Source organism: Aotus nancymaae, unplaced genomic scaffold, assembly GCF_030222135.1.
Source record: "Aotus nancymaae isolate 86718 unplaced genomic scaffold, 86718_ANA_hifiasm-v0.15.2.pri h1tg000012l, whole genome shotgun sequence".
Classification (NCBI taxonomy): domain Eukaryota; kingdom Metazoa; phylum Chordata; class Mammalia; order Primates; family Aotidae; genus Aotus; species Aotus nancymaae.
In genome coordinates, this window is record NW_026988423.1 from 21,494,549 (window position 1) to 21,520,924 (window position 26,376).

At 39.2% G+C, this 26,376-nt stretch overlaps 1 protein-coding gene across 11 annotated transcripts in view; it reads right to left on the minus strand.

Moving 5' to 3' along the window:
* SIK3 (SIK family kinase 3) overlaps positions 1-26,376 on the minus strand; it is a 249,269-nt gene that overhangs the window by 46,450 nt on the left and 176,443 nt on the right. For 10 of the 11 annotated variants that reach the window (XM_021671167.2, XM_021671161.2, XM_021671163.2 and 7 more), the window contains 2 exons: positions 4,677-4,801; positions 3,752-3,875 (listed from right to left, as the gene is read on the minus strand). In XM_021671167.2, the coding sequence (XP_021526842.2) occupies positions 3,752-3,875; positions 4,677-4,801 (249 nt within the window). Of the gene's footprint in view, positions 1-3,751; positions 3,876-4,676; positions 4,802-9,663; positions 10,643-26,376 lie in introns of those variants that run through there. The other variant, XM_064375450.1, reaches the window with a different exon arrangement.

The window sequence follows — 26,376 nt, forward strand, 5'->3', positions numbered from 1 at the left end:
TGACACCACCAAATGCTGATGAGGATGTGGCGCAACAGAGGCTCTCATTCATTGCTGGATTGCTGGCAGGAACACAGAATAGCACAGCCACTTTGGAAGAGAGTTTTCTTACAAAACTATCCATGCTCTTACCATATGATCCAGGAATCGCGCTCCTTGGTATTTACCCAGATGAGTTAAAAATTTACGTCCACACAAAAACCTGCACGAGGATGTTACAGTAGCTTTATTTATAACGGTCAAAACATAGAAGCAACCAAGATGTCATCAGTAGGTGAAAGGATAAAGTGTGGTACATCCAGGCAATGAAATATTCAATGCTAAAAAGAAATGGGCTCTCGAGTCACAAAGAAACATGGAGGAATCTTATTGCATATTACTATTTGAAAAACACCAATCTGAAAAAGCTACATGCTGTATGTTTCGAGCCATATGACATTCTGGAAAAGGAAAAACTTGTGGAGACAGTGAAAGGATCAGTGGTTGCAGAGGCTTAGGGAGAAATGCATAAACAGAGCACAGAGGATTTTGGGAGCAGTGAAACAATTTTATACGACATTATAATAGTGAATACATGTCACTATACATTTGTCAAAACCCACAGAATGTATAACACTGAGAGAAAACCCTAATGTAAGTGACGGACTTTGGGTGATAATCTGTCAATGCATGTTCATTGATTGTAACAAATGTACCACTCTGGTGGGGAACACTGATAGTGACAGGGGCTGGGAGGGGAGGTGGGTAGGACAGCACAGAGGGTACACGGAAACTGTGTACCTTCCACTCAAATTTGCTGTGAATCTAAAATTACTCTAAAATGTAACCCTAAAGAGGCAGGGTGTGGTAGCTTACACTAGTAGTCCCAGCACTTTGGGAGGCCAAGGCAGGAAAACAGATTGAGATCAGGAATTTGAGACCAGCCTGGACAACTTGGCAAAACCCCATCTCTATCAGAAATAAATAAATAAATAAATAACAAAAATTAGTCAGGCATAGTGGTACATGCCTGTAGCTCCAGCTACTTGGGAGGCTAAGGGAGGATCACTTGAGCCTGGGAGGTCAAGCTGCAGTAAGCCATCATGGCACCACTGCATTCCAACCTGGGCAACAGGGCAAGACCAAGGGAGGGAGGGAGGGAAGGAGGAAGGAAGGAAGGAAGGAAGGAAAGGGAGGGAGGGGAGAAAAGGAAGGGCTGAGGAAGGGAAGGGAGGGAGGGAGGCAGGGAGGGAGGGAGGGAGGGAAGGAGAAGAGTCAACCAGTACTGGGCAGTGATTAAGAAGAAGACTAAGGATAGGCAGCTGATCAATGAGATCACTGGTGACCCTGGCCAGGGCAATACTGAACCACTTCTCTGCTTCCTTTTATAGTAAGCTGGAAAGAGTGTGTCTACTTCCTTTGTCTATTTTCCTTCTATTCCTTTTCTGTTGCAGCCACATGATTTAGGCTTTGCTCCTGTCCCTCTGCCAAAAGTGTACTTCAGAATCATTAATGATCTCGGAAGGCGAGCGAGGGAGGGAATAAAAAAGAGAAACAAAATCATTAATGATCTCCACGTTTCTAAATGCAGCATTCAGTTCTCAGTCCTCTTACCTGACTTGGCAGCTCTTCACTCCCTCCTCCCTCCTCCTGGGAACAGTTTCTTCACTTGTCTCCTAGCACAGCAGGCCCTTTGGCTCACCCCACCAGCCACTCTTATGATCCCTCTTCACCCGCCTCATCTCTAAATATCGGTATGTTCCAGAGTTTAATCTGTGGACCTTTTCTCTTCTCTGTAACCACTGTCTAGAAAGTGAGCTCACCTCATGACTTTAACTATGATCTATATACACTGAGGATTCCAAATACACATCCCTAACCCAGAACTCTCTCCTAAATGCAACTGCCTATTCAAAATCTCAACGCTGATGTCGAATGTGCACCTCAAAATTGACATGTCTGAAATACGTCTCTGACATGTAAGTATTCTTCCCCAGTCATCCCCAGCTCGGTTAGCAGTAAGTCCATCTTTCCAGTTACTCAGGACAGAAACTCTGGAGTCTTTCTTTTGTATCAAATCCAACACTAAATGTTATTGGAGCCAAACTGCCCGGGTTCAAATTCTGCGTCAGCCACTTGGTAGCTGTGTTATCTTGGGAAAATTGCCTAATCTCTGGCTTCAGTTTTATCACCAGTAAAATAAGACAATAATCTTATGTATCTCATAGGGTTGTTAAACTAATTGAGTTAATGTTTGTGAAGTGCTTTGAACAGTGCCACACAGTATGTAGTATCTCTTGAAACCGATCACTTCTTACCATCTCTACCTCAACACCCCAGACTAAGAACTAGCCGCCAACATCTCTCATCTGGACTATTGTAAAAGTCTCCTCCTAAGTGGTCTCCTTCCTTCAGCCCTTGTTCCTTTCAACCTACTGGCAACATAGCAGCCAAAGTGATCTTTTTTAAACAAAAGTCACTGCATAATTTTTTCAACTTTTTAGTATGTTTGAAATTTTTCATAATAAATATTAGAAAAAAAAAAGTCAGAATACATCACTCCCGTCAAAACCCTTCAATCCTGTACACTTCAGTCAGAGTAAAATCTAAAGTCTTACATTAGCTAGGCCCCAAAATTAAGCTCCCTCTTACCTCTCTGACCTCATCTCTCTTCCTCATCTCTCATCACTCCTTCCTTCCAGGCACGCAGGCCTCCTTCCTGTTCCTTCACTCAGCCATGCTCCCTCCCCACAGCCTCTGCGCTGACCCCTGGGGGGGTGCTCTTCCCCTGGACTGCACAGTGTTCACTTTCACCTTCTTTCAGCCTTTGCTGAAAGGTCACTTTCTCCATGAAGGGGTTTTCATGTATCTTACCACCCACTATCCTAACTCCTTCTCTATCGTATTTTTCTCACGGCATTTAGCATTATCTTATATACTATGAAGTCATCAGTTCTAAGGAGACACATTAAATCTACTCCAAGGTTCACCTCTTTATTCTAAAATGCAATTTCCATGGGCTCCCACTTGGTTGTTAACCCAGTGGACATATGTTCTTCCTTAAAATGAAAACAGATGATTAAGCAAAACTATGTGACTTTTTGCATTGTCTCTAAAATGTTCCCTTCTTACATGCAAATAAATGTTGATAAAATACTGCTAATTCTGGGTATCTAGTATCTATTTTCAACGTTAAATTTTTCCAAGACTTAGTTACCTTACTACCCACTTATTAAAGAAATTTTTAAAAACTTGATTCTGGAGGACAAAGAGCACAGAAATAGGAAATAAAGCAGTAGCAAGACCAAGATGCAAAGCCTCCTTTCTCCTTGGCATTTAAAACCACACTGCAATGAGAACCCAATAAGGGGAAACATCCTGAAAAAGGGTAGGGGGAAGACAGAAGAGAAACAAAAAAATTGATTTCATTACTGCTATGCCATGGGCCTACTGAGTCTTTACATACATCATCTCATTTAATCCTTAAGTAATAGCCCTCACAAAACTCTCAGCCAATTTATAGATGAGGAAATTAAAGCTCAGACAGACTTAGGGCCCAGATTCAAACCCAGGTAGGGCTATCTGATGCCAAAACCTGTGTACTGTACTCTGTTTCTACAGAACCTTGCCTCCTGGAGGCATCAGGTCAGAAAGCTGGAGTTTAAAAAGGTTATAAGTGGACCGTTTATACTCCGTCACTAAATTCTGGGATAACTCAGTGGGTCTAACTTTCATGAACCCATTCATAGCTGTGTGCTAGCAACTCTCTTACCTGTGGACATAAAAAATGGGATGCGGAACTTTCCACTCAGCACACGGGCCCGCAGATTCTGCAGTGTGCTCCCATCAAACGGCAGGGCACCGCACACAAGCACATAGAGGACAACTCCAAGGCTCTGCATCCCAAACAGAGAGGATGCACAATTAATCCCATCAGAGGGAACAAAAACAACCACTGTAGTGTGCGTATGCAGACGGTGGTGAGTCGTGCATAAGGTTACCGAACAAACTTTTTCTTCTATCTTAGAACAGTTAACAATCTTCTTTGCTTCTAGGCATTAATTTAGGGTAACATCCTGAATTTTTCTCAGTACTCATTCGCTGGAGATAAGGTAAGTGGCCACAGGAGAAAGAATCTCTGTTCTTGGCAAGGGACCCCATCCAAGCTGGCCCTTGAGGTTCTTTTGCAGATGCCAAGGGGAAATCTGAAATCTGTGGCTCAGTCCATAAGGTAAGTATTGGAGGAAAGACTGCACAAGCAGGCAGGGCATGGTGGCTCACACCTACAGTCCCAACACTTTGGGAGACCAAGGCGGGAAGATCACCTGAGGTCAGGAGTTTGAGACCAACCTGGCCAACATGGAGAAACCCTGTCTCTACTAAAAATACAAAATTTAGCTGGGCATCATAGTGTGTGTCTGTAATCCCAGCTAGTTGGGAGGCTGAGGCAGGAGAATCACTTGAACCTGGGAGGCGGAGGTTGCAGTGAGCCAAGATTGCACTGATACACTCCAGCCTGGGTAACAGAATGAGACTAGGCTTCAAAAAAAAGACTTTGCACAAGGAATTGGGACTTGAAAGAACAGGTGACCAGGATCTCAATTCATGTGCATCACGTGTACCCTCCAGGATGAGAACAGCTGTCATCAACCAAGGGTAGCTAATGCTGTGGGGTATAAGAGAAGGCAGTTACTCACCCAGATGTCCACTTTGGGCCCATCATATTCTTTTCCTTCAAACAGTTCAGGTGCAGCATAGGGAGGGCTGCCACACCATGTCTTCAGCAGCTGCCCAGGAGTGAAGAGGTTACTGAAACCAAAATCTAGAAAGGCAAATTGACATAATTAATATTATTGTAACCTTTTATTGTAACTGAGCAAACACTAGTCTCTAGTCACTAAAGATTCCAAATCATGCTGGGCGTGGTGGCTCACGCCTATAATCCCAGCACTTTGGGAGGCCGAGGCGGGTGGATCATGAGGTCAAGAGATCGAGACCATCCTGGTCAACATGGTGAAACCCCGTCTCTACTAAAAATACAAAAAATTAGCTGGGTATGGTGGTGCGTGCTTGTAATCTCAGCTACTCAGGAGGCCGAGGCAGGAGAATTGCCTGAACCCAGGAGGCGGAGGTTGCGGTGAGCCGAGATCATGCCATTGCACTCCAGCCTGGGTAACAAGAGCGAAACTCTGTCTCAAAAAAAAAAAAAAAAAAAAAAAAGATTCCAAATCATTAAGTGTGAATATTGAATGCAAAAAGAGAACACTTAGAAACCACATAGCCAGACACTTAAAAAATAACAGTGAAACAGAGATACAGATGAGCTGAAATACAAAGATAAACATGATCAGTTTATGTCAGCAGAAATGGTACAGCTCCCTTCGTAAACCTAGGCAGAAAAAGGCGAGTGGTACTTGTTCCTTTAAGAGTGCAAATGAAACTGGATGATGTTAAGACCACATTAGAATCAGCAAACACATGTAAGCCTACTCAACTAATTCACACCCAGAATTTTTATGTTATTTTTACTTCTTATGACAAACACATCTATGACAATTTAAAAATTAGACAAGGTGATATTATTATAATTAAGGTAGTTTATTCAAAAGGAAGAATATACGACTTACTTAAAATTAAAATGTAAGCATTCTTGCTTACATTTTAACTCCCCTTGTGCTTCAATTTCCCTTTCTTCTTCTCTCTCCCTCCTACTGCTCTAAGAGGCATTAGATGGGAAGTAGAAGGGATGAGTCTTTGGGAGACACAATAACACAGTGAGCAAGGATGGCCAGCCAAAGGACTGAGTCTTTGGTGTAGAAATGCTATTATTTATGTATGCACGCCCACGTGACAGGCTAGAAATCCCTCACGCCCCAGGCACACCATGCTCCCTGCGATCACAGCATCTGAAAATGCTAAGCACCCACCTACTCTCTAAATTCTTCCCTCTCTTTTCTAGTTTTATCCTTGTTGACAACTCTCCTTTTGCTTTTCGCTTTCCTTCTTTCTACCTTCTATAGAAGGTGTTTTCCAGCAAGCTCTGCTGATTTTAACTGCCTCTCCTTGCTGGATGTTTTCTCAGGGCTAACTCTTTTGATCTCATCACTTCCATTAGCATTTGTTTGGGGATAACTCCCCAAATTTATATGTCTGGTACTGGTACCACTCTTAAGTTCCTGGCATGAATTCCCAATACTTGCTTGGGAAGAAAGCCTCAACCCCACCATTTTCCAAAGTCATACCTGCGCTTTCAGTGCTCCTATCCTCATTAGTGATATTACTACCTGTGTTACTAGAAACACTGGAGTCATCTTTAAATCCTTTCTCCCTCCCATTTCCCAGTTCAAGCTGCTAATACAATGCTTACTGCTTCAACTCCATGTGTCTTGAATCCATCTCCTCTGTTCTATTTCCATTCCTACCACTGTAGTTCATACTCTTATCATCACTAGCTTAGACTGATGCTATTGCTTACTTCCTGTCTATTTCATTTCCCCAAGCCATGCATTCATAGCACAATTAAACAAACCAGAGCCTGTTACCTCCTTGCTCAAAAACATGGGCTGGCTCCCTTCTACTTACAGAAGAGTCTTCATCTCAGCACTATCATTTAAGGCCCTTCACAACCCAGCGCAATCCAATCTTTCCAATTTATCCCTGACCATGCTAACCTCACTAGAATATTCACATCCTGTGTTTACATGCCTTCCCTATGCCATTTCCTTTCTGTGTCATGCCTTTTCCTTTCTTTTCCATCTTTAAAATATCACTCATTTTCAAGGCCCAGTCAAATATTACATCCTATATGAAGCAGAGGAACTGATTTCTACTAGAAAACACCATGTCAATGGCTTCCTCCTCTGTGCTTCCACAGACTTTTTTTTTAACGCCTCTACATCCCATTAGCACTCTGCCTTATATTATACTTAATTGTATTATGTGTTTATACCCTCCACTAATTAGTAAATGGAGGAGATATCGTTTTCTTTATCCTAGTCTCTAAACAGTGGTTCTAATACATAGCAGAGACTCAAGAAAGGGTCACAAGATTAAACTCACTGGGCAATAAAATCACTGGACCATTTCCTCTCATCACCTTCTGACTACTGGAGACTTCTCAAACTGACAATGGCAGCTGGCCAGCAATGAGAGCCTCTGCTTCCTAGCTGTCCCTCCCAAGGTTCTAAAATTAACTTAATGATCATAAGGGGTGTGGCAGTCAGGACCACAGATAGAATCATTATAGCTTCTTCTATGAGAAGACAAATACTCTCATTCATTAATGAAAATAAATAATACATCTGTGAATTCTCCATGGATCCCCTACAAGAAATGTCCCCTATCTACTCTCTTTATTATTTGAATATATATATAACCTATTCTTCTAGCTCCTGAAAAACACCCTCTCTTGTAAAGATCGAGCCTCTCTCTCTAGTTCCTTAAGGACACCATATTCTTCTCTCTTTCACAGTATCTAACAGTGTTTAACAAAGTGGGCACTTAATAAATGTTGACTATGAACAAAACTGCATTTAACGCTCTACCAACTAACCTACAACTTTTGAAACACTGTAACTTTCACTTACAAATTAAAGTCTGCACACACAAGTCACCATTAAGATTTTTTCCTAGGAGAGTGGGGACAGGCTGCTAAAAATCCCAACAAATGAGATTCAGCAAAGTTGATGTCTCTGGAAATTATCCAGAAAGAAGATGCTTAGGTTTGTAAAAATAAAAAGATAGAAAAAATATCCTTAGATTTGCAAAAACCTTCACCAGATCCTTTTCCATGATCAGCCTTCCTCTTCTCCACAGTGCAGACGAGAAATGCGAACGATTCTATTCTGCCTGATGGATTTGGACACTGGAATGACTGAATAACAAACTCTGGAAGAATCATGGAGTTTTTTGTTTGTGTTTTCAATGGAGCATACAACAGGCTAAGCAATGAATTTAAACCAGTTGAGTTTAAATTTTCCTATAAGCAGTTAAAATGAACAGATTTCATTTTGAACCACTAATGTTTAGTAACCTTTCTGGCATTTTACTTTGCCAGGGAGGAGAAGGCACAGACTTACAATCGTGAGCTTGTTTTTTTATCTACCAAACAGGAAATCGTTACAAAGAAAACAATATCAAAAGAAACCAGCTTCAGCAATGTCTGCAGGCTTAGACTGCTACTAGTTAGTAGTTTTTATATGAGAAATGAGTGTATGACAATGAATGATATATTAGGGCTAGACAACTAGAGAGGGCCACATCTGCAGAAGCACCTGCTTCCACTATGTTACATCCAAACAGCTGGCTTCAACAACCAAATACTACTGGCTTGCTCTCATCTATTATGCACCAAACAAAATCCTCTAGTCTTGGAAACCTGTCGAGAGGTCTTCTATAATCTCATTCCAAGTACTGTTACTCCCACCTCTAAGGTGTTGTACATTCAAGCAAAATTTGCTATTCCCTGCCTACAAGACATCTATTACCTCCCAAATATGGGCAGATTCTTTTAGTTACTGAGCCTGAGGTATCCCAGTTCTTTCTTTAATGTACCAAACCTAACAGGATCTGATCCACCCTCCCTTTTCAATATACATATTTTTATAAATTGACGGCTTCGTTGAAAGCATATTGCTGTATTCTCTTCCCTACCAGTGGCTCTTTATTTCACATTAATCTTCACCACTGCATCTTATAAGTTAAAGTGCTGGCTAATTTGCTGCCCATTCAGCTATAACACAACTTATTTTCTGAACATTTACATTATCCATGTGGGAAAGCCTCAAATTATTACCATGTACTAAATCTGGAAGTCACTTTGAAAATTCAGTGCCTTCCAATCAATACTTCTGGGGCTGAATAACTGGGATGGGGAGAATACCTCCTCTTTATTCTCTTAGCTGCTTGCCTTTGAGGACATTTTGCTGCACATTTTAAGAGGACTGGAAGGAGAAAATACAGTTAAACAAACTAGTCTATTTTAGGTTTTGTTGGTAGTTTAGCGATGTACTGGGGGAATGCTGGGGTGCGTGGTAGGAAATGGAGGTGGGGAACAGACAGACATGAAGCAGAATCACTAAGAGCTTTGCTGTTTTTAGTTATCTACATGTATAAACAACTGAAAAAAATGGAAAGATCATCCAAGTTGGAGGAAAAAAAATTCTCATAACAAAAATTAAAGCAGTGAGTAAAAAAGAATGAGGAAGAATTCTCACTGGCTTAAGTCAGAAATGCCAAAGAAAAAGTAAAGAAAAACTTTTTTTTTTTTTTTTGGGAGATGGAGTCTTGCTTTGTTTCCCAGGCTGGAGTGCAGTGGCACAATCATAGCTCACTGCAGCCTTTACCTCCTGGGCTCAAGCCATCTTTCTGCCTCAGCCTCCCAAGTAGCTGGGACTACAGGCAAACACCACCATGCCTAGCTATTTAAAATAAATTTTTTTGTAGTGATTGGGGTCTTGCTATGTTGTCCCGGCTGGTCTCAAACTCCTGGGCTCAAGCAATCCTCCTACTTAGGCCTTCCTAAGTGTTGGGATTACAAGCATCAGCCACTACACCCAGCCAAGAAAAGCTTTAGAGCTTAAGCTTGATCTGCAACTTGAACCTAGAAAATCATTTCTATTTAATAGCCTTGTTCATCTTAATTTGGCTCTGGAGCTGCTCTAATTCACAATGTCTTTCATTATTTACCAAAGCTTTTATTCTTAATGTCTTTTATATGTCTCTAAATAAGTTCCTCCATTTCCTTCACTCATTTATATAACATGTATTTATGGAACCCTTCCAATAGGTATAGCAATATGTTAGTTCTTCTAACAAACCGAAAGTATAAACGATGGTTCTAGGGAAAGGCTCAAAGGAAGCAGAACTTGGTTGAATGGCCAGAATCTGGAGAGGGAAAGAAGGAAGCTAGAAAGTGTGCTCTGAATGTCAGTCAGGAGGGAGCACGAGCAAGGGTAGAACATTTAGAATTAACTTGCTAAGTTCAAGTGACAAGCAAGACACTGCCTTGGGCATAATAAAGGGTTTGTAGGGGCATATGGCAAGAAATAAAGAGGGCACAGTAGCATCAGGCCAGATAAAATACAGCTTCAAATGACAGAATGAAGACCTTGAACTTCATCCTGTAGACCATTACTATTTGTAATTTCCTTTTTTCTCCCACATTTAAAATTTGTATTAGATTTCATATACAAAAATATTTGATTATGAATTTATTATAACCCTTGGTTCATGACACTCTCCACTGCTCCACTCATTTACTGCTTTTATTTAAATTTTTTCATATAGCCTTATTGAGATAAGGAATATGAAATATATTATTTCATATTCTTAATGTCTCTTTTATAAGTCTCTCATAAAATATTCTTTTATAAAATGTTCTTTTCCTTTTTAATTTTTAAATTTTAAAATATAAAATAAAATAGAGATGGGGTCTCGCTATGTTGCCCAGGCTGGTCTGGAACTCCTGTTCAAATGATCCTCCCACCTCAGCCTCCCAAAGTGCTGGGATTACAGGCATGAGCCACTGCACCCGGCCATAAAATATTTCTTATGTTTCATATTCCATAAAATTCACCCATTTAAAGTATAATGCTCAGTGGCTCTTAGTACATTCACAGAGTTGTGCAGCTATTATCACAATCAATTTTAGGACATTTTTCATCTTGTAAGGAAAAGGTAGTGAAGAAAGAAAAGAAGAAATTTTAGAACATTTTCATCACCCCAAAAAGAAACCCTGTACTAATTAGGAGTTACTCCCAGACACCCCTCAAGTCTCTCACCAATGGCCCATCCCTAGCCCTTCGACTTTCTGCTTCTATGGACTTTGTCAATTTTGGACATTTCACATGAATGGAATCATACAATATGTGCGCTTTGGTGTCTGGGTTCTTTCGCTTAGCATAACGTTTTGGAGGCGCATCCGTGTTGTTGCATGTGTCAGTACTTCAGTCTATTTTACTGCTGAATAACATTCCACGATACGGACGTTCCACATTTTATTCATCCATTCATCAGTTGATGAACATTCAGGTTGTTTCCACTTTTCAGCAGTTACAAATAATGCAGCTACGAACATTTATGTGAGTCTCCGTGCGGCCATATGTTTTCATTTCTCTTAGATATACACCCAGGAGTGGAACTGCTGGGTCATATGATAACTGCTTAACTTTTTGAGGAAGTACCCAAACTGCTATCCCAAGTGGCTGTACCATTTTACGGCCCTACCAGCAATGTACAAGGATTCCAATTTCTCCACATTTTCGCCAACACTTATTGTCTTTATTATCATTACTTGTTATTGCTATTACAGCTATCCCAGTGGGTGTGAAATGGTATCTTACTGTGGTTTTGATTTGTTTCCCTGATGACCAATAATGTTGAGCATCTTTTCATGTGCTTTTCAGCCATTTGTGTATCTGCTTTGGAGAAATGTCTATTCAAATCATTTGCACAGTTTAAAATTGGGTTGTCTTTTTATTACTGAGTTTTGAGTGTTCTTTATAACATTCTGGATACAAATCTCTTATTAGATATATGATTTGCAAATATTTCCTCCCATTCTGTGAATTTTTATTTTCTTGATGATGTCCTTTGATAAAAGTTTTACGTGCTGATGAGGTCCAATTTATCTGTATTTCCTTTTGTCATTTATGCTTTTGGTGTGAATGTAAAGGAACCAGTAAAACATAATTCTTTCTGAAGAGGTTTGAGAGCCACTATTACAGGCAACAAGGAGTTGCTGGAACTTCTGGAGCAGGCAGGTGATGTGGTAAAATAAACTAGAAAGCAAGTTCAGGTTAAGTGTAAGGTGAATACCGAAGGCCTGTGATAAGGCAAGAATAGTGAAAATGAGAAAAACAATTCAAAAGATGTTTTGAAAAGAGCGGACAGTACTTAACAACAAACAGAACATATGGGATGAGAAAGAAGGAAAAGTAGAGAATATGGTCGTCAAGTGTCTGAGCAGATGGCAGACTTAAGGAAAGGAGAAGTTGGTTTGGGAAGAAAAAAATTACTTTCTCTTTATGTCCTGAGTTTGAGAAGGTGATCAGATATTTAAGTGGAGATGTTTGGAGAAACTGAATTATAGTAATAAATGGATAAAATATTTTTGAAATAAAAAGTAGAGAAAAGGGACAGATGGGAATTAGGGCTTTGGAAACGCTCAGAGGCACTTCCTATTCCCTAGGTGCAAGAATAGAAAGAGGATGCACCAAAAAGGAGAGAGAAAGGATGGTTAACGGAAGAAAGTCAGGAAAACATCGTGACAAGGAAGCCGAGAGAGGAGGAAAACATTCCACAGAAGAAAACTGTGGCTTACAGGATCCATATAATCTCATCCAAGTGTTATGTAACTTTGATCTGAGGGAAAACAATGATGACATCACTACTCTCGGTGAGAAATGGTATCATTTTCCCCTCAGAATTTTTGTTTATTTGTTGTAAAGACAGGCTGTCACAGAAAGGACAAATCTACAAATATAATCCAGATCCATTCAGAAAACAGAATGTCAAGCTGTGAATAAAATCAGGCATTTCTTACCAAGATTGATGACAACCAATAAATAATAACCCCAAGTTATATACAAATACATTCGAGTACTTAGAAATGAGCACCTTGGCTATGCAGATGAATGGCAAGAGCCCTGGAGGGAGCAGGGATCCCGGGAAGACCTAGAACTGGACTGCCCTTGACTCATCTCTCCAGCGCAGCAGTTCTCCTATTTGTGCTGCACTTTGTAGTATTAAACAGATGTTTTTCAAAGGATGCTCTGTTGAGTGCTGTGCTAGAGCACCTTGTATTTACTATCTCATCGGGATGAGCATTATTTTTGTTTTTTGCCTGAGAAGTTAAGTACCATTCGAAGTACAAAGGTTAAAGAAAAATTAGTACGAACCAGATCCAGCCTATAATGCCAGTTTTCAGTGCCCTCAAATTCCAGGCCCACATTCTGCTTTCAGCATCATGTATGTGTTTATATTTAAATTCATGGACATCCCATTTATTTTTATGAAACCTTGTAACTTTGCCAGGCCCAGTGGCTCACACCTGTAATCTCAGCACTTTGGGAGGCCAAGGTGGGCGGATCACCTGAGGTCAGGAGTTCCGAGACCAGCCTGGCCAAAATAGCGAAACCCCATCTCTACTAAAAATATAAAAATTAGCTGGGTGTGGTGGTGGACATCTAAACTCCCAGCTACTTGGGAGGCTGAGGCAGGAGAATTGCTTGAACCCAGGAGGCAGAGGGTTGCACCAGAGCCTAAACTGCACCATGCACTCTAGCCTGGGTGACAAGAGCAAAACTCTGTTTCAAAAAAACAAAAAACCTGCAAATTCCTTAGTTATTACAGTTTACTGTTTTTCACTTTATTATTCACTGCCACCCTTTTCTCTGCTTATGTTAATTCCCAAAGACGCATAATGCTTCAGGAATACTGAGTCAAGTTTCTTTTAAAAACATGCATAGAAAAGAATGGTAGACACCGTTTATCAATGGGAAAAGGATAAATTTTTCAGTAAGTGGCACAAGAACAATTGGTTATTCATATGGAAAAAAAATTACATAGGCTGCCTACCTCACACTCTATCCCCAAATTAATTCCAGGTGGATTACAGCCCTAATGGGAAAGGTAAAACTATGAAATTTTTATTAAAAAAAAAAAATGGAGAATATCTTTACAGCCTCAGGGGATGGAAGAATTTCTCAAACAAGAAACAAAAAGTGCGAATCATAAAGGGCTAAGTGGTAAACTTGGTTACATTAAAATTATGCCAAAGTTTATATACACATTAAAGAGAATGAAGTGAGAAACCACAAAGTGAGGGAGGATATTTCTAACACATAAAATAAAGGACTCAGCTGGGCGTGGTGGCTCACTCCTGTAATCCCAGCATTTTGGAAAGCCAAGGCAGAAGAATTGCTTGAGCTCAGGAGTGTAAGACCAGCCTGGGCAAATATAGGGAGAACTCGTTTCTACAAAAAGTAAAAATATATTAGCCAGGCATGGTGTGTATGCCTGTGGTCCCAGCTACTCAGGAGGCTAAGGCAAGAGGATTGCTTGAGCCTGGGAAGTCGAAACTGCAGTGAGCTGAGATCATGCCACTGCTCTGCAGCCTGGGTGACAGAGTGAGACCCTATCTCAACAACCAACCAACCAATCAATAAAACGAAGGACTTAAGTTGGTCTGACCAACTTAATGAAATAAAACGAGAAGAAAAGATTAGAGAAAAAAGGATAAAAAGGAATGAGCAAAGTCTCCAAGAAATATGGGACTATGTGAAAAGACCTAATCTACGTTTGATAGGTGTACCTGAATGTGACGAAGAGAATGAATTCAAGTTGAAAAATACTCTTCAGGATATCATTCAGGAAAACTTTCCCAACCTAGTAAGACAGGACAATATTCAACTCCAGGTAATACAGAGAACACCACAAAGATATTCCTCAAGAAGACCAATTCCAAGGCACATAATCGTCAGATTCATTAGGGTTGAAATGAAGGAGAAAATACTAAGGGCAGCCAGAGAGAAAGGTCAGGTTACCCATAAAGGGAAGCCTATCAGACTTACAGCAGATCTCTCAGCAGAAACCCTACAAGCCAGAAAAGAGTGGGGGCCAACATTCAACATCCTTAAAGAAAAGAACTTTCAACCCAGAATTTCATATCCAGCCAAATTAAGCTTTACAAGTGAAGGAAAAATAAAATCTTTTGCGAACAACCAAGTACTTAGAGATTTCAACACCACCAGGCCTGCTTTACAAGAGCTTCTGAAAGAAGCACTACATATATAAAGGAATAACCAGTATCAGCCTTTCCAAAAATATATCAAAAAGTAAAGAGCATCAACATAATGAAGAATTTACACCAACTAATGGGCAAAACAGCCAGCTAGCATCAAATGGCAGTATTAAACTCATATATATTATTATTCAAATTGGATAAAAAGCTAAAACCCATCGGTATGCTGCATCCAGACCCATCTCACATGCAACGATACACAAAGACTCAAAACAAAGGGATGGAGGAAGATTTACCAACCAAACAGAGAGCATAAATAAATAAATAAATAAATAAAAAGCAGGAGTTGCAATGATACACAAAGACTCAAAACAAAGGGATGGAGGAAGATTTACCAACCAAACAGAGAGCAAAAATAAATAAATAAATAAAAAGCAGGAGTTGCAATTCTCGCCTCTGATAAAATAGACTTTAAAGCAACAAAGATCAAAAGAGGCAAAGAAGGACATTACATAATGGTAAAAGGATCAATGCAACAAGAAGAACTAACGATCCTAAATATATACACACCTAATACAGGAGCACCCAGATACATAAGACAAGTTACTTATAAAGAGACTTAGACTCCCACACAATAATAGTGGGAGACTGTAACATCATATTGTCAATATTAGACAGATCAACGAGACAGAAAATTAACAAGGATATCCAGGACTTGAACTCAGACCTGGAACAAGTAAATTTAATAAACATTTATAGAACTCTCCACTTCAAATACACAAAACATACATTCTTATCAGTACCATATCACACCTATTCCAAAAGTGACTACATAATTGGAAGTAAATCACTCCTCAGTAATTGCATAGCATTTCGTAGGTTTAAATGAAATATTGGTTAGCTGCTTGTTTGTTATTTTCTTCCCTTATTCCTTCCTGTCTCCATTGTTAAGCACAATTATTGGCATAAAAGAGGTTTTCAATACCCATTTCTAGACTGCATTCTGGCCTGGGCAATAAAGCAATACTCCCGTTCTCTCTCCCTCTTTCTCTTCCTTTTTCTTCCTCTCCTTCATTCTTTTTTTTCTTTCTCTTTCTTCCTTAAAAAAAAAAAAAAAAAAACCAAAGGACTTGTATCCAGACTATCAAAAAGAAACAAAAAAATCTCCTATAAACCAATAAGAACAATAGGAAATCCACTCAAAAAATGAGCAAGAGACTATTTAAGAAGACAATTGACAAAAAAAAAAAGGGGGGCCAAGACACAAAAAGAAGCTCAATCTCAACCTCATTATTAAAGACAAACAATAAAAAATCAAAACCACAACAAAATAACCATTACACAGTTGCCAGATGGGCAAAAATTTTAAAGTAAATAATAATAAGCACTGAAGAGGACATGGAGCAAGTGGAACTCTCACAACTGCTGGAAACAGTTCAGCATTATCAAATAAAAACTAAAACAGACATACTATATGACCCAGCAATTTCACTTCTCAGTTTATACTCTTAAATGTTTAAGAACACACATTAATGTTTAAGAGTATCCCAGGACAAATGTTTAGGAATGTTCACTGCAGCTGTTAGTAAGTGCCCCAAACTGAAAGGGCTTTTGCTTTTAAAATAGCTATTAATAGGTACAATGGAAAAATAATTTGTGGTATATTCATAACATAGAATACTAAATAGAAATAAAAATGAACAAATCACAGCTATACAAACAGCATGGATAAATCTCACAGACAGACTGTTGCATGAAACAGACATAAAATAATATAATAATATGATTCTATTTATTTATAGTTCAAAACAAGCAAAACTACATTGTTTAAGGATAGACCCACTACACATTATATTCAATATAAATGGCATCCCTTGGAGCAAAACCCCTGAGTAATACATTACATCAGAGGCAAAACTATTAAAAGAAAAAAAAAAACACCTAGAAAGGAGAGCACATAAGTGATTAACACAAAAGTAAAAAAAAAATTTTTTTCCTCTTGGGGGAAGGATATGGTTGTGATGAGCTGTACAGTCTGGGCTGATGAAATTTTCTGGTTTTTTGACTTGATCAGCAATTACTACACAGGTGTTTGCTTCTAGTGATTCACTAAAGTGTATATACATGCTTAAAGAAAATTTTTATGTATATACATAATATTTCACAACAAATGAAAGATAAAAGAATAGCTCTTTTTCCTCCTCCACTGCTATTTCTTGCCACTTGGAGCCACTGCTCTGGGATCTAAGCTCCACAATCATTAGGGCTTTTGAGGGCAGAGATTTTCTCAACACTGATTTCCTAGGGCTTAGCACAATGCTGACAGGAAGAGAAAGGACTCAATAAATACCTTACAAACAACTCACTGATTAAGAACAGAGAAGGTGGAAAAAACAAAAGAAAAGAGAGATATACTTTGAAATAGGAAATGAATGTATCAGAACTCAAAGTGTAGGAATTGGGAACTACTTGCTAAGACAGAGATCTCAACTGAAGTTTTTGTTGAAAATAGCAATCTTCACATATGAAGAAAAACTATAATCTAGGAAGAATACATACAATGATGAAGTTTCCAGTTATCATTAAACATAATTTTAAAGGAGGAGTAAACATTTTAGTTATAGGTATAATCATTAATGCTAAAATAGCAATTAGGTATAAGTAATATGCTTATTATTCACATGATTGAAAATAATAGTATTACTCCCACACTAATAACTATTTCTCAGTAACCCATATTAGTAAGAGACAAAGCTAGTATACATCACATGTTGTTAATTTAAAAATTCATTTTTGTCTATAATATCGCTTGCTTCCTTAGTTCAAACAAGAGCTGTTAACAAAAACACTTAAGGCTGGGCGTGGTGGTTCACACCTGTTATCTCAGCACTTTGGGACCCCAAGGTGGGCGGATCACGAGATCAAGAGATTGAGACCATCCTGGCCAACACAGTAAAACCCGGTCTCTACTAAAAATACAAAAATTAGCTGGGCGTGGTGGTGCACATCTGTAGTCCCAGCTACTCAGGAGGCTGAGGCAGGAGAATCACTCGAACCCGGGAGGCAGAGGTTACAGTGAGCTGAGATCAAGCCACTGCACTCCAGCCTAGCAACAGAGCTAGACTCCATCTCAAAAAAAAAAAAAAAAAAGAACAGTAAAAAAAATTTAGGTTTTCCTTCTTTTCCTTCAGTATGTCCAACTTAAGTAAACTATCTAATTAAAAAAACATAGCCAGAAAAAAAAAACCTAGATAGTATTTTTAAAAAGCTGTATAACTGAAAGTTGACACAGCTTTAGTAATCTTTCAGATAATCTTAACTCTTCCTTCACTTTTTTTAAAAACCTACGTTTTTCTGATTATAATCTTCAAGTTATTCAAATCCCAAAGGCAAGCAGCCAGTAAACGCACAGAGCCTCATCATCTCTCCAAAACCACAGGCACTTTGTATTTGGTAACTATCTTCTTTTACCATTCCAGAGCTAATATCGCCCTAAGGAACACTGAAGGGCTGTACTGCTCCAGCTCAAGTCAGCCTGGGAAGAGAAAGGGGGAATGCCTGGGATCATTCTCACTGGTTGGATTCCAGAGGACACAAACTAAACTAGACTACCATAAGCTGAAGTTTAGTTCACATGACTCAAGATGCAGAGTGCCAGCAGGCCAAACACTGGTGAATTATAAAGGGAAAAAAAAACAACAGAAGAGTGACAACTTCAATACAAGTGAAAAACAAGAACAAAAAAACACAGAAACTGAAGGCAAAGAAATGATTCGGTGTATGTTCAAAAGGTTAAGTAAATATATTTTGTAGTTTTGGAATGCACTAATAAATGTCAAAGAAAAAGTGAGGATCATGCTAATGCCAAGAATTGGTGAGATCATAAAGCTATAAGGGGCCCGGTGCAGCGGTGCACACCTGTAGTCCCAGCTACCTGGGAGGCTGAGGCCAGAGGATCCCTGGAGCCCAGGAGTTCAAGGCACAGTGAATCATTATCACACCATTGCACTCCAGCCTAGGTGACAGAGCAAGACCCTGTCTTTCAAAAAAACAAAGCAAAACAAAAATTATATGGGGTAGATCAGGTAAATTATGGTATATATACTTGATGTGCAATCATTAAAAATAATGATTATATGGAGCAACACGGGAAATATAAAATTGTGTAGACACTGATTATAAGTATGAAAAACATGCATAGTCAAAAGACAAAAGGAAAAGCATTTAAACTATTAATGATGGTTTCAAAAGTAGAGTTACAGCTTGAATATTTAAAAAGGTTTTGTTGCTGTTTAAACTTTCTATAGTATGCTTATATTATTCTATAACTTAAATTTTTATTTTAAGTATAAAGACTTTAAAATATAATCTTGAACAGTAAGAACAAAAACACCGAACAGTTAGTTTTACATAATTCTCAGGTACTGAGGCTGATAAAATACTTTACATCCCTTACTGCTTACTTACTGGCAATGAGGAAGATGTATGGCCTACAGATCAACATTAAAATGATGAATATTCTAAAGAGTTACGGAAGAACAGGGAGAAACAGAAGCTGGTTAAGGCGGATATACACACACCTACACAACAGAAGCCATATGGGTGGAGCGAAGTTGGTCTCTTCATGTGGCCTATGGTCATTTATTTCTCCACCCACAAGTGGCTCTTAATATATTATTTGTTAAGTTGCTTTCCAACCCCCAACACCCTGGTTGGTTAGCAGTTGTCTGCAGGCTGAAATGGCAACTTAAATCCCTTTCTCTTAATACAGAGCAGGAGACTTTAATTTGAACCATGTGGCTGTCTTCTAAGATGGCTTAAATACCAGAGTTTACTATCAGTTTTGAGACTTGGAATTCTTTGTTGGAGGTGAGATGAGGCGCCTGGGGATATATAAGGTAGTGATACTGATATCCCTAAAAATAAGTATATCATCAACTGGATATGTGTATGTGGTAAGGGAAAAGAGAAAAACGGGTGGCATTAATTTACACATCAGGGTAACTGCAACAGGAAATTTTCTTATTTGGTCTACCGCTTCAGAGCAATGACCTTGACTTCTCTTTTGGCTAACCAAAGAACAATCCAAAGCAGATGTAAACAGATTAGGCACAACTTTCAGCCAGTTCCAGTGTTCCTAGTGTCTGCTAAGGCAATACAGTACAGCTTCGAGAGACGGCCAACCCTACCTTCCAAGGATAACTTGTGCTTCCCTTCCTTGCTGCATAAGTAAACAGCTTGGAAGTGGGGAGCAGAGGGAAAAAGTAAAGTGGGAAAATATTTACTTATCCTAAATGAACAACCTCACCAAAAATCCCTGTGACAGATCCTTCATGTTTTCAAAACTAAAAGCTTCTGAGGACTCACAATCCCAATATTGCATTTGCAATTAGAGACAAAGATGAAGACAGAAACAATTAGGTCCTTGATCAATTTCTAATAACTAGAAATATTGTTGCTAGAAATGACTCAGAGAACCAAAGATCAAGACTAGTATAAGAACAGTATGTAAATAGGATTTAGAATATTCTATTGACTGTTAAAACAGAACATGACACTAATAAGGAACTAAATCTGCCTTTCCTATACAATGTCACTGGCCAAACCATGTGACCCAAAGACTTTATTTGAAATTGAACAAAACAAGAGTCAAGAGTGTGGATCTCAGAATTGTGGAAGTGATAAAGGATGAGTTTCAAAGTTCTCAGAAATCACAATATTAGTTCACTCTTAAAACAGATCTTGGCAAGTCCTCAGTATTTAGTAATCACTTCAACCCCTGGCTGAACTTCCTTACCAGGAGCTAACAGAGCAGTAATGCCAAAAACTCCCGGCTCACAGTCTTAGCATACATACACAAGAGAAAATTCCTTCAAGAAAAAAAAAATCAAGTAGTCAGCTTATTTGGGGGGAGATTTGGACAAGCACTAGATTGGCATTTTCAGTGAGTGATTTATATATATTTTTTTCCCAAAGCACCTTAGCACATAGAATAGCTGAACTTGGCAACTTTTAAATGAGGTAATAAACCAATCTTCTCCACTCTATTTATTCTAGATAACAACATCCAACCCTTCTCATACAAACCCCAAAACACCTCCTCAATATAGGATATTTGCATCAAACTCAGTATTGACTAGATGTATAAAGGAAAGGGCTATAATGAGATAGTTTGTACAACTGATGCAAACAGTATGCACCGGAATTCTTAAAAACATTAATGAGTACTATCGTAGTCATGATTTTAAAGAGTATCAATAAGAACAATAAAAGCCTAATCATTTAATCAGTTAAGTTTCTAATAATGATAGGTGAGCATGGTACAAAATTTTATGATGAATCAGTGTCCCCTCAAATTCTCTTGAACTGCTTGAACCCAGGAGGCAGAGGTTGCCGTGAGTAGAGATCAGGCCACTGCACTCCAGCCTGGGTAACAGAGTGAGACTCTGTCTTAAGAAAACCAAAACAAAACAAAACAAAAAAACATTTTCCAAATCAAAAACTAAGACATATGGTCTGATAACCAGAAGCCTACTTTTGGAGAAAACAAGATAGGACTGTCACTTAAGAAGCTCTAAGGTGTTACCTAGAAATGAAGAGCAGCAGGTAACAAAATACTGTCTTAGATCAAAACTAACAGAAATAAAAAAAGACTTCAAATGAGAGCAGACATCTGAAAAGTAACCCAATTGAAAGGTAATGTGAAGATATGACAATAGGAATAAAGTACTCCCCGCCTTAATTTTTTTTTTTTTTTTTGAGATGGAATCTCACTCTGTCACCCAGGCTGGAGAGCAGTGGCTTGATCTCAGTTCACTGCAACCTCTGTCTCTCAGGTTCAAGCAATTCTCATGCCTCAGCTTCCCGAGTAGCTGGGATTACAGGCATGTGCCATCACACCTGGCTAATTTTTGTATTTTTAGTAGAGATGGGGTTTCACCATGTTGGCCAGGCTGGTCTCAAACTCCTGACCTCAGGTGATCCACCACCTGGGCTTCCCAAAGTGCTGGGATTACAATCCCTCCCTACACCGGGCCTCCCTCCTCAATTTTCTGATGGACCATAAATATATTCTCAGTACAAGGTGAACAAGACAGACACAGTCCCTGCCCTCATGTAACAGTTAGTCCAGTGGGAGAGATACATATGAAACAAGCACAAATCTAACTATATAATTGTAACCACTGGATGAGTTTTAAGGAAAAGTTCCAGAGGGGCAATTGGTATGTGACAGAGAAAAGGGGCTTTCCTGAAGAAGATTCTATCAACAGCTCAGAGAATATCTCAAACTGATCAAGAAAACCACGGTATACTTGAATTAGAATGTAAAGAAATCAGTACAGTTACCTTTTATTTTCCAACTTTTCTGACTCACAAACTCCTTTCAAAGGAATGTATTAACTTAAAAACCTCCCAGAAAAAAAATTTAAAAATTTTAAATTTCAGAAAATTTAAAAATAATTTTGTCATTTTTGTATGATTTATGATCACTGCACCACTGCATTCCAGTCTGGGAGACAAGGAGGGAAAGAGGAGGAGGGAGAGAGGGAGAGAGGGAGGGAGGAAGTGAGGAAGGAAGGGAGGGAGGGAGGGAGGGAGGGAAGGAGGGAAAGAAGGAAGGAATGAGCGGGGGAGGGGAAAAAGAAAGTGACTTTAGGTAAAAGACATTTTATTTTACATCAGTACATTACTTAAAAATTAATTTAAAAGTTCCCTATGAATTAAGACAAATTCATATTTTCCCATTTTACGAGTGACCCACATTATTTAATTTACTTCAATTATGCAAGAAAAAGTATTTATTTAAAATTGATATATCAGGTTTAGTAGGAAGCCATAGATACATATATATGTATGTGTATATTTTTTTTTGACGGGGATTCGGTGGGGAGCAGCGGGGTAGAGACGGGGTCTTATTATGTTGCCCAGGCTGGTCTCAAGGGATCCTCCCGCCTTGGCCTCCCAAAGTGCTGGGATTACAGGCATGAACCACTGCGGCTGGCTCTGGAAGCCACAAATATACTGAGATTATAATACACAAAATAGATGAATACTTTTCATGACCTCAGATCTGGAGTGCTTACATGTTTGAACCTAAAAACCAGACTGGTTTATATGAATTATTTTCATGCTTTGTTTTAAAATAATGAATGGAGTAACAAATATAGGGTCATTATTTATTAGCACTTCTTTGCAAATAATACACCATGAATGTAGATAGTCTTTATTTCCAATAAATCAAACTGGATATAATATATACATAGATATGGATATGTGCATATAGAATATATATACATATGGTGTATACATATTTTGTGTGTATGTATGTAATGTAAAACTTTTAAACTTTGTTTTTTGAGGCCCTAGAAACACAACTTGATGTGCTGCGTAAGAACCGTGGCCAAATGAAGACAATTCATAAATTTGGTGAAGGATGTCTTAAGGCATTACAGAATTATCATTTTTATCCTCATCAATTTGAATTTCAACATTAGTGTTCCTTATACTTTATATAATCCAGTGATCCATAACAGACGTAAACTTAGTAAAATACAATGAAAAACTGCACACTGGTCAAAGCTATTATGGTAATCAATTACTTGAACTGAGTACTAAATGGAATGATCGAGCCATAAGCATGCTCATTAGTGCTCTGCCAGCAGGTAGACTCAATTTCTACTCAGAGGCTCTCAAACTACTCCATTTAAGGAGGGAAGAAAGACCTAAGCAATTATTTCATTTATTAACTTCTAAAAAAATAGAAAAGTCAGTAGCACTTTGTATAACACTAATCTCTTGGAACACTGAGAATCTCTGAGGATTCAGAAATCACTGGCTGGGGAAAGATCCTGTATACTACTTGAGATGGTAAATTAAGGATGTACTGTGTATCCCCTCCACAAAGAAGAGCCAAAGATCACACAAATCAGGATATTTTTAAAAGATGAGATGAAATACCCATGCCTACCACTAGCAAACTGACTCTTTGATGCTAAGGAAACAGATATAAATATTATACTAACTCTCTTATGATTTTAAGAGAACTGATAAAGTATATTTCAGAACTCATAAATGAGAACCAGATCCTGATAGAATGGAATCTTATTACTAATATTCTGCCACCTTGCAAAGCCTTGCCTAAGAAGTCAGTCTCACTCTTTTTGACATCACTTTAATTTTAAATTTCTATAATATCACATTAAAAAATTTGTTTAGGTCAGGCACAGTGGCTCATGTCTGTAATCCTAGCACTTTGGGAGGCTGAGGCAGGAGGATCGCTTGAGCTCAGGAGTTCAAGACCAAATTGGACTACAGAGTGAGAGACCTCATCCCTATAAAAAGTAAACATTTTTATTTTATTTTATTATTATTTTTTGGAATGGAGTTTCGCTTTTGTTGCCCAGGCTGGAGTGCAATGGCGCGATCTCAGCTCACCACAACCTCCACCTCCCGGATTCAAGCGATTCTCTTGCCTCAGCCTCCAGAGTAGCTGGGATTACAGGCATGCGCCACCACACCCTACACTCTACTAAGTTTGTATATTTAGTAGAGATGGGGTTTCTCCATGTTGGTCAGGGTGGTCTTGAACTCCCAACCTCTGGTGATCCACCCACCTCAGTCTCCCAAAGTTCTGGGATTATAGGCGTGAGCCACTGCGCCCGGCCATTTTTTTTTTTTTTTTTTTTTTTTTTTTTTGTCACCCAGGCTGGAGAGCAGTGGTGCAATAAGAGCTTATTGCAGCTTCAACCTCTGGGGCTCAAATGACCCTCCTACCTCAGCCTCTTGAGTAGCTGGGACTACAGGTGTGTGTTACCACACCTGGCTTCCAACACACTTTATATAACACAATAAAGACTCCCTCAGAATCAAAGTGAAGGAGCACTCTGGCTGATTTGTCCTCCCAACATCAACTTGCATTTGAGGAGTTTATGATCCTCACAAGAAAACATGATCTTGGGCAGACTTATATTAAAGTTCTTAGAGTTTCAATAAGAACCATAAATTTCTATAAGTTTTCTATAGTTCTTATAGTTTCTATACCCACCAACAAAAGTAAAATACTACTCTAAATGGATGGAGTATCAATGTTCTTCTAAAACATCTTAAACTAGAAACTACAGGTAAAAGGCTGGACACAGTGGCTCACACTTGTAATCCCAACGCTTAGGGAGGCAGGGTGAGAAGATCCCTTGAGCTCAAAAGTTCAAGACCAGCTTGAGCAGCAAAGCAAGTTCCCATCTCTACAAAAAATTTAAAAATTAGCCAGGCACGGGGGCAAACACCTGTTAGTACCAGCTACTCAGGAGGCTGAGGTGGGAGGAGCCCGAGCCCACGAGTTCAAGGTTACAGTGAGCTATGACTGCACCACTGCACTCCAGTCTGGGTGATAGGGAGGGAAAGAGGAGGGGGGAGGCAAAAAAGAAAGAGAAAAAGAGGGAAGGAGGGAGAAGGAGAGAGAGAAAGAGAGATAGAGAGGGAGGGAGGGAGGGAAGGAAGGAGGGAAGGAAGGAAGGGAAGGAGGGAGGGAGGAAGGGAGGGAGGGAGAGGAAAGAGAGAGAAAGAAAAGAAGGAGAGAGAGAGAAAGAAGAAAGAAAGAAAGAAAAAGAAAGAGAGAGAGAAAGACAGGGAGAAGGGGAGGGGAAGGGAGGGGAAGGGAGGGGAGGGGAGCGGAGGGGAGGGCAGGGGAGCAGAGAGGAGAGGAGAGGAGATGAGAGGAGAAGAGAGGAGAGGAGAGGAAAGGGGAGGGGAGGGGAGGGGAGAGGAGAGGAGACAGGAAGAAAGGAAGAGAAAGAATGAACGAACGAATGGGTTAAGTGTGCACCTAATTTCCTTAAACCATACCTTGCTTGTTAGAGATTTTTCAAAGCTGTCATTTTCTGCAGCTTCAATAAAATACTGATAAGCTTATTTTTCTTTGTTCTAGATATTATACAAATTCAGACGAAACTTGGGCTTTTAATTATCACTGCTATGTTTTATTTATATTTTTAGTTTTATTTTAATGGGCAAATTATAATTGTATATATTTACAAGGTATAACATACATGTTACGATACATGTATGCGTGTGGAATGATTAAATCCGGTGAATTAACATATCCATCACTTCACATACTCATTGATCCACCTTTTATTCAATGCTGTGCCCAACACAGTCTCAGAGACAAAGAGGAGTTTGAAATGTGAAGATGCTTTGGTAGGTTAGAAGCGTGTGCCATCCCGCTCTTAACACTCAGCTCAACTCCCTTTCCCTGTAGAGCGAGGAGGCAAGCTTTCAGGCTCACCCTTCTTCTCCAACACTCTTTTTTTTCACCCTCAACCCCCACAGGGCCTCAAAACAAAAGCTTCCATTTCTTTTCTGCCCTTTGCTTCTCTCCCCTTTTCTATTCTCAACCTCTCATTTCCTCTTTTCCTAATTATCCCCAAAATAAGTGATGTGCAATTAACAGGCAATGGATGAAAATCCTTGAGGCTGAGGAAAAGTAATAGAGAAGTCACTGTGCGCAAACTAGAAGTGTGAGTAAGAAGAATCTATGGGTGGGCATCAAATCTTGATTCTCAGCTTCTCAGGCTGGTCTCTGTTTACACAGCCTCGGGTGCATGTTTCCGTGTTCCAAGAGTTACGTGAAACCATAGGCTAATAGAGTGCACCTT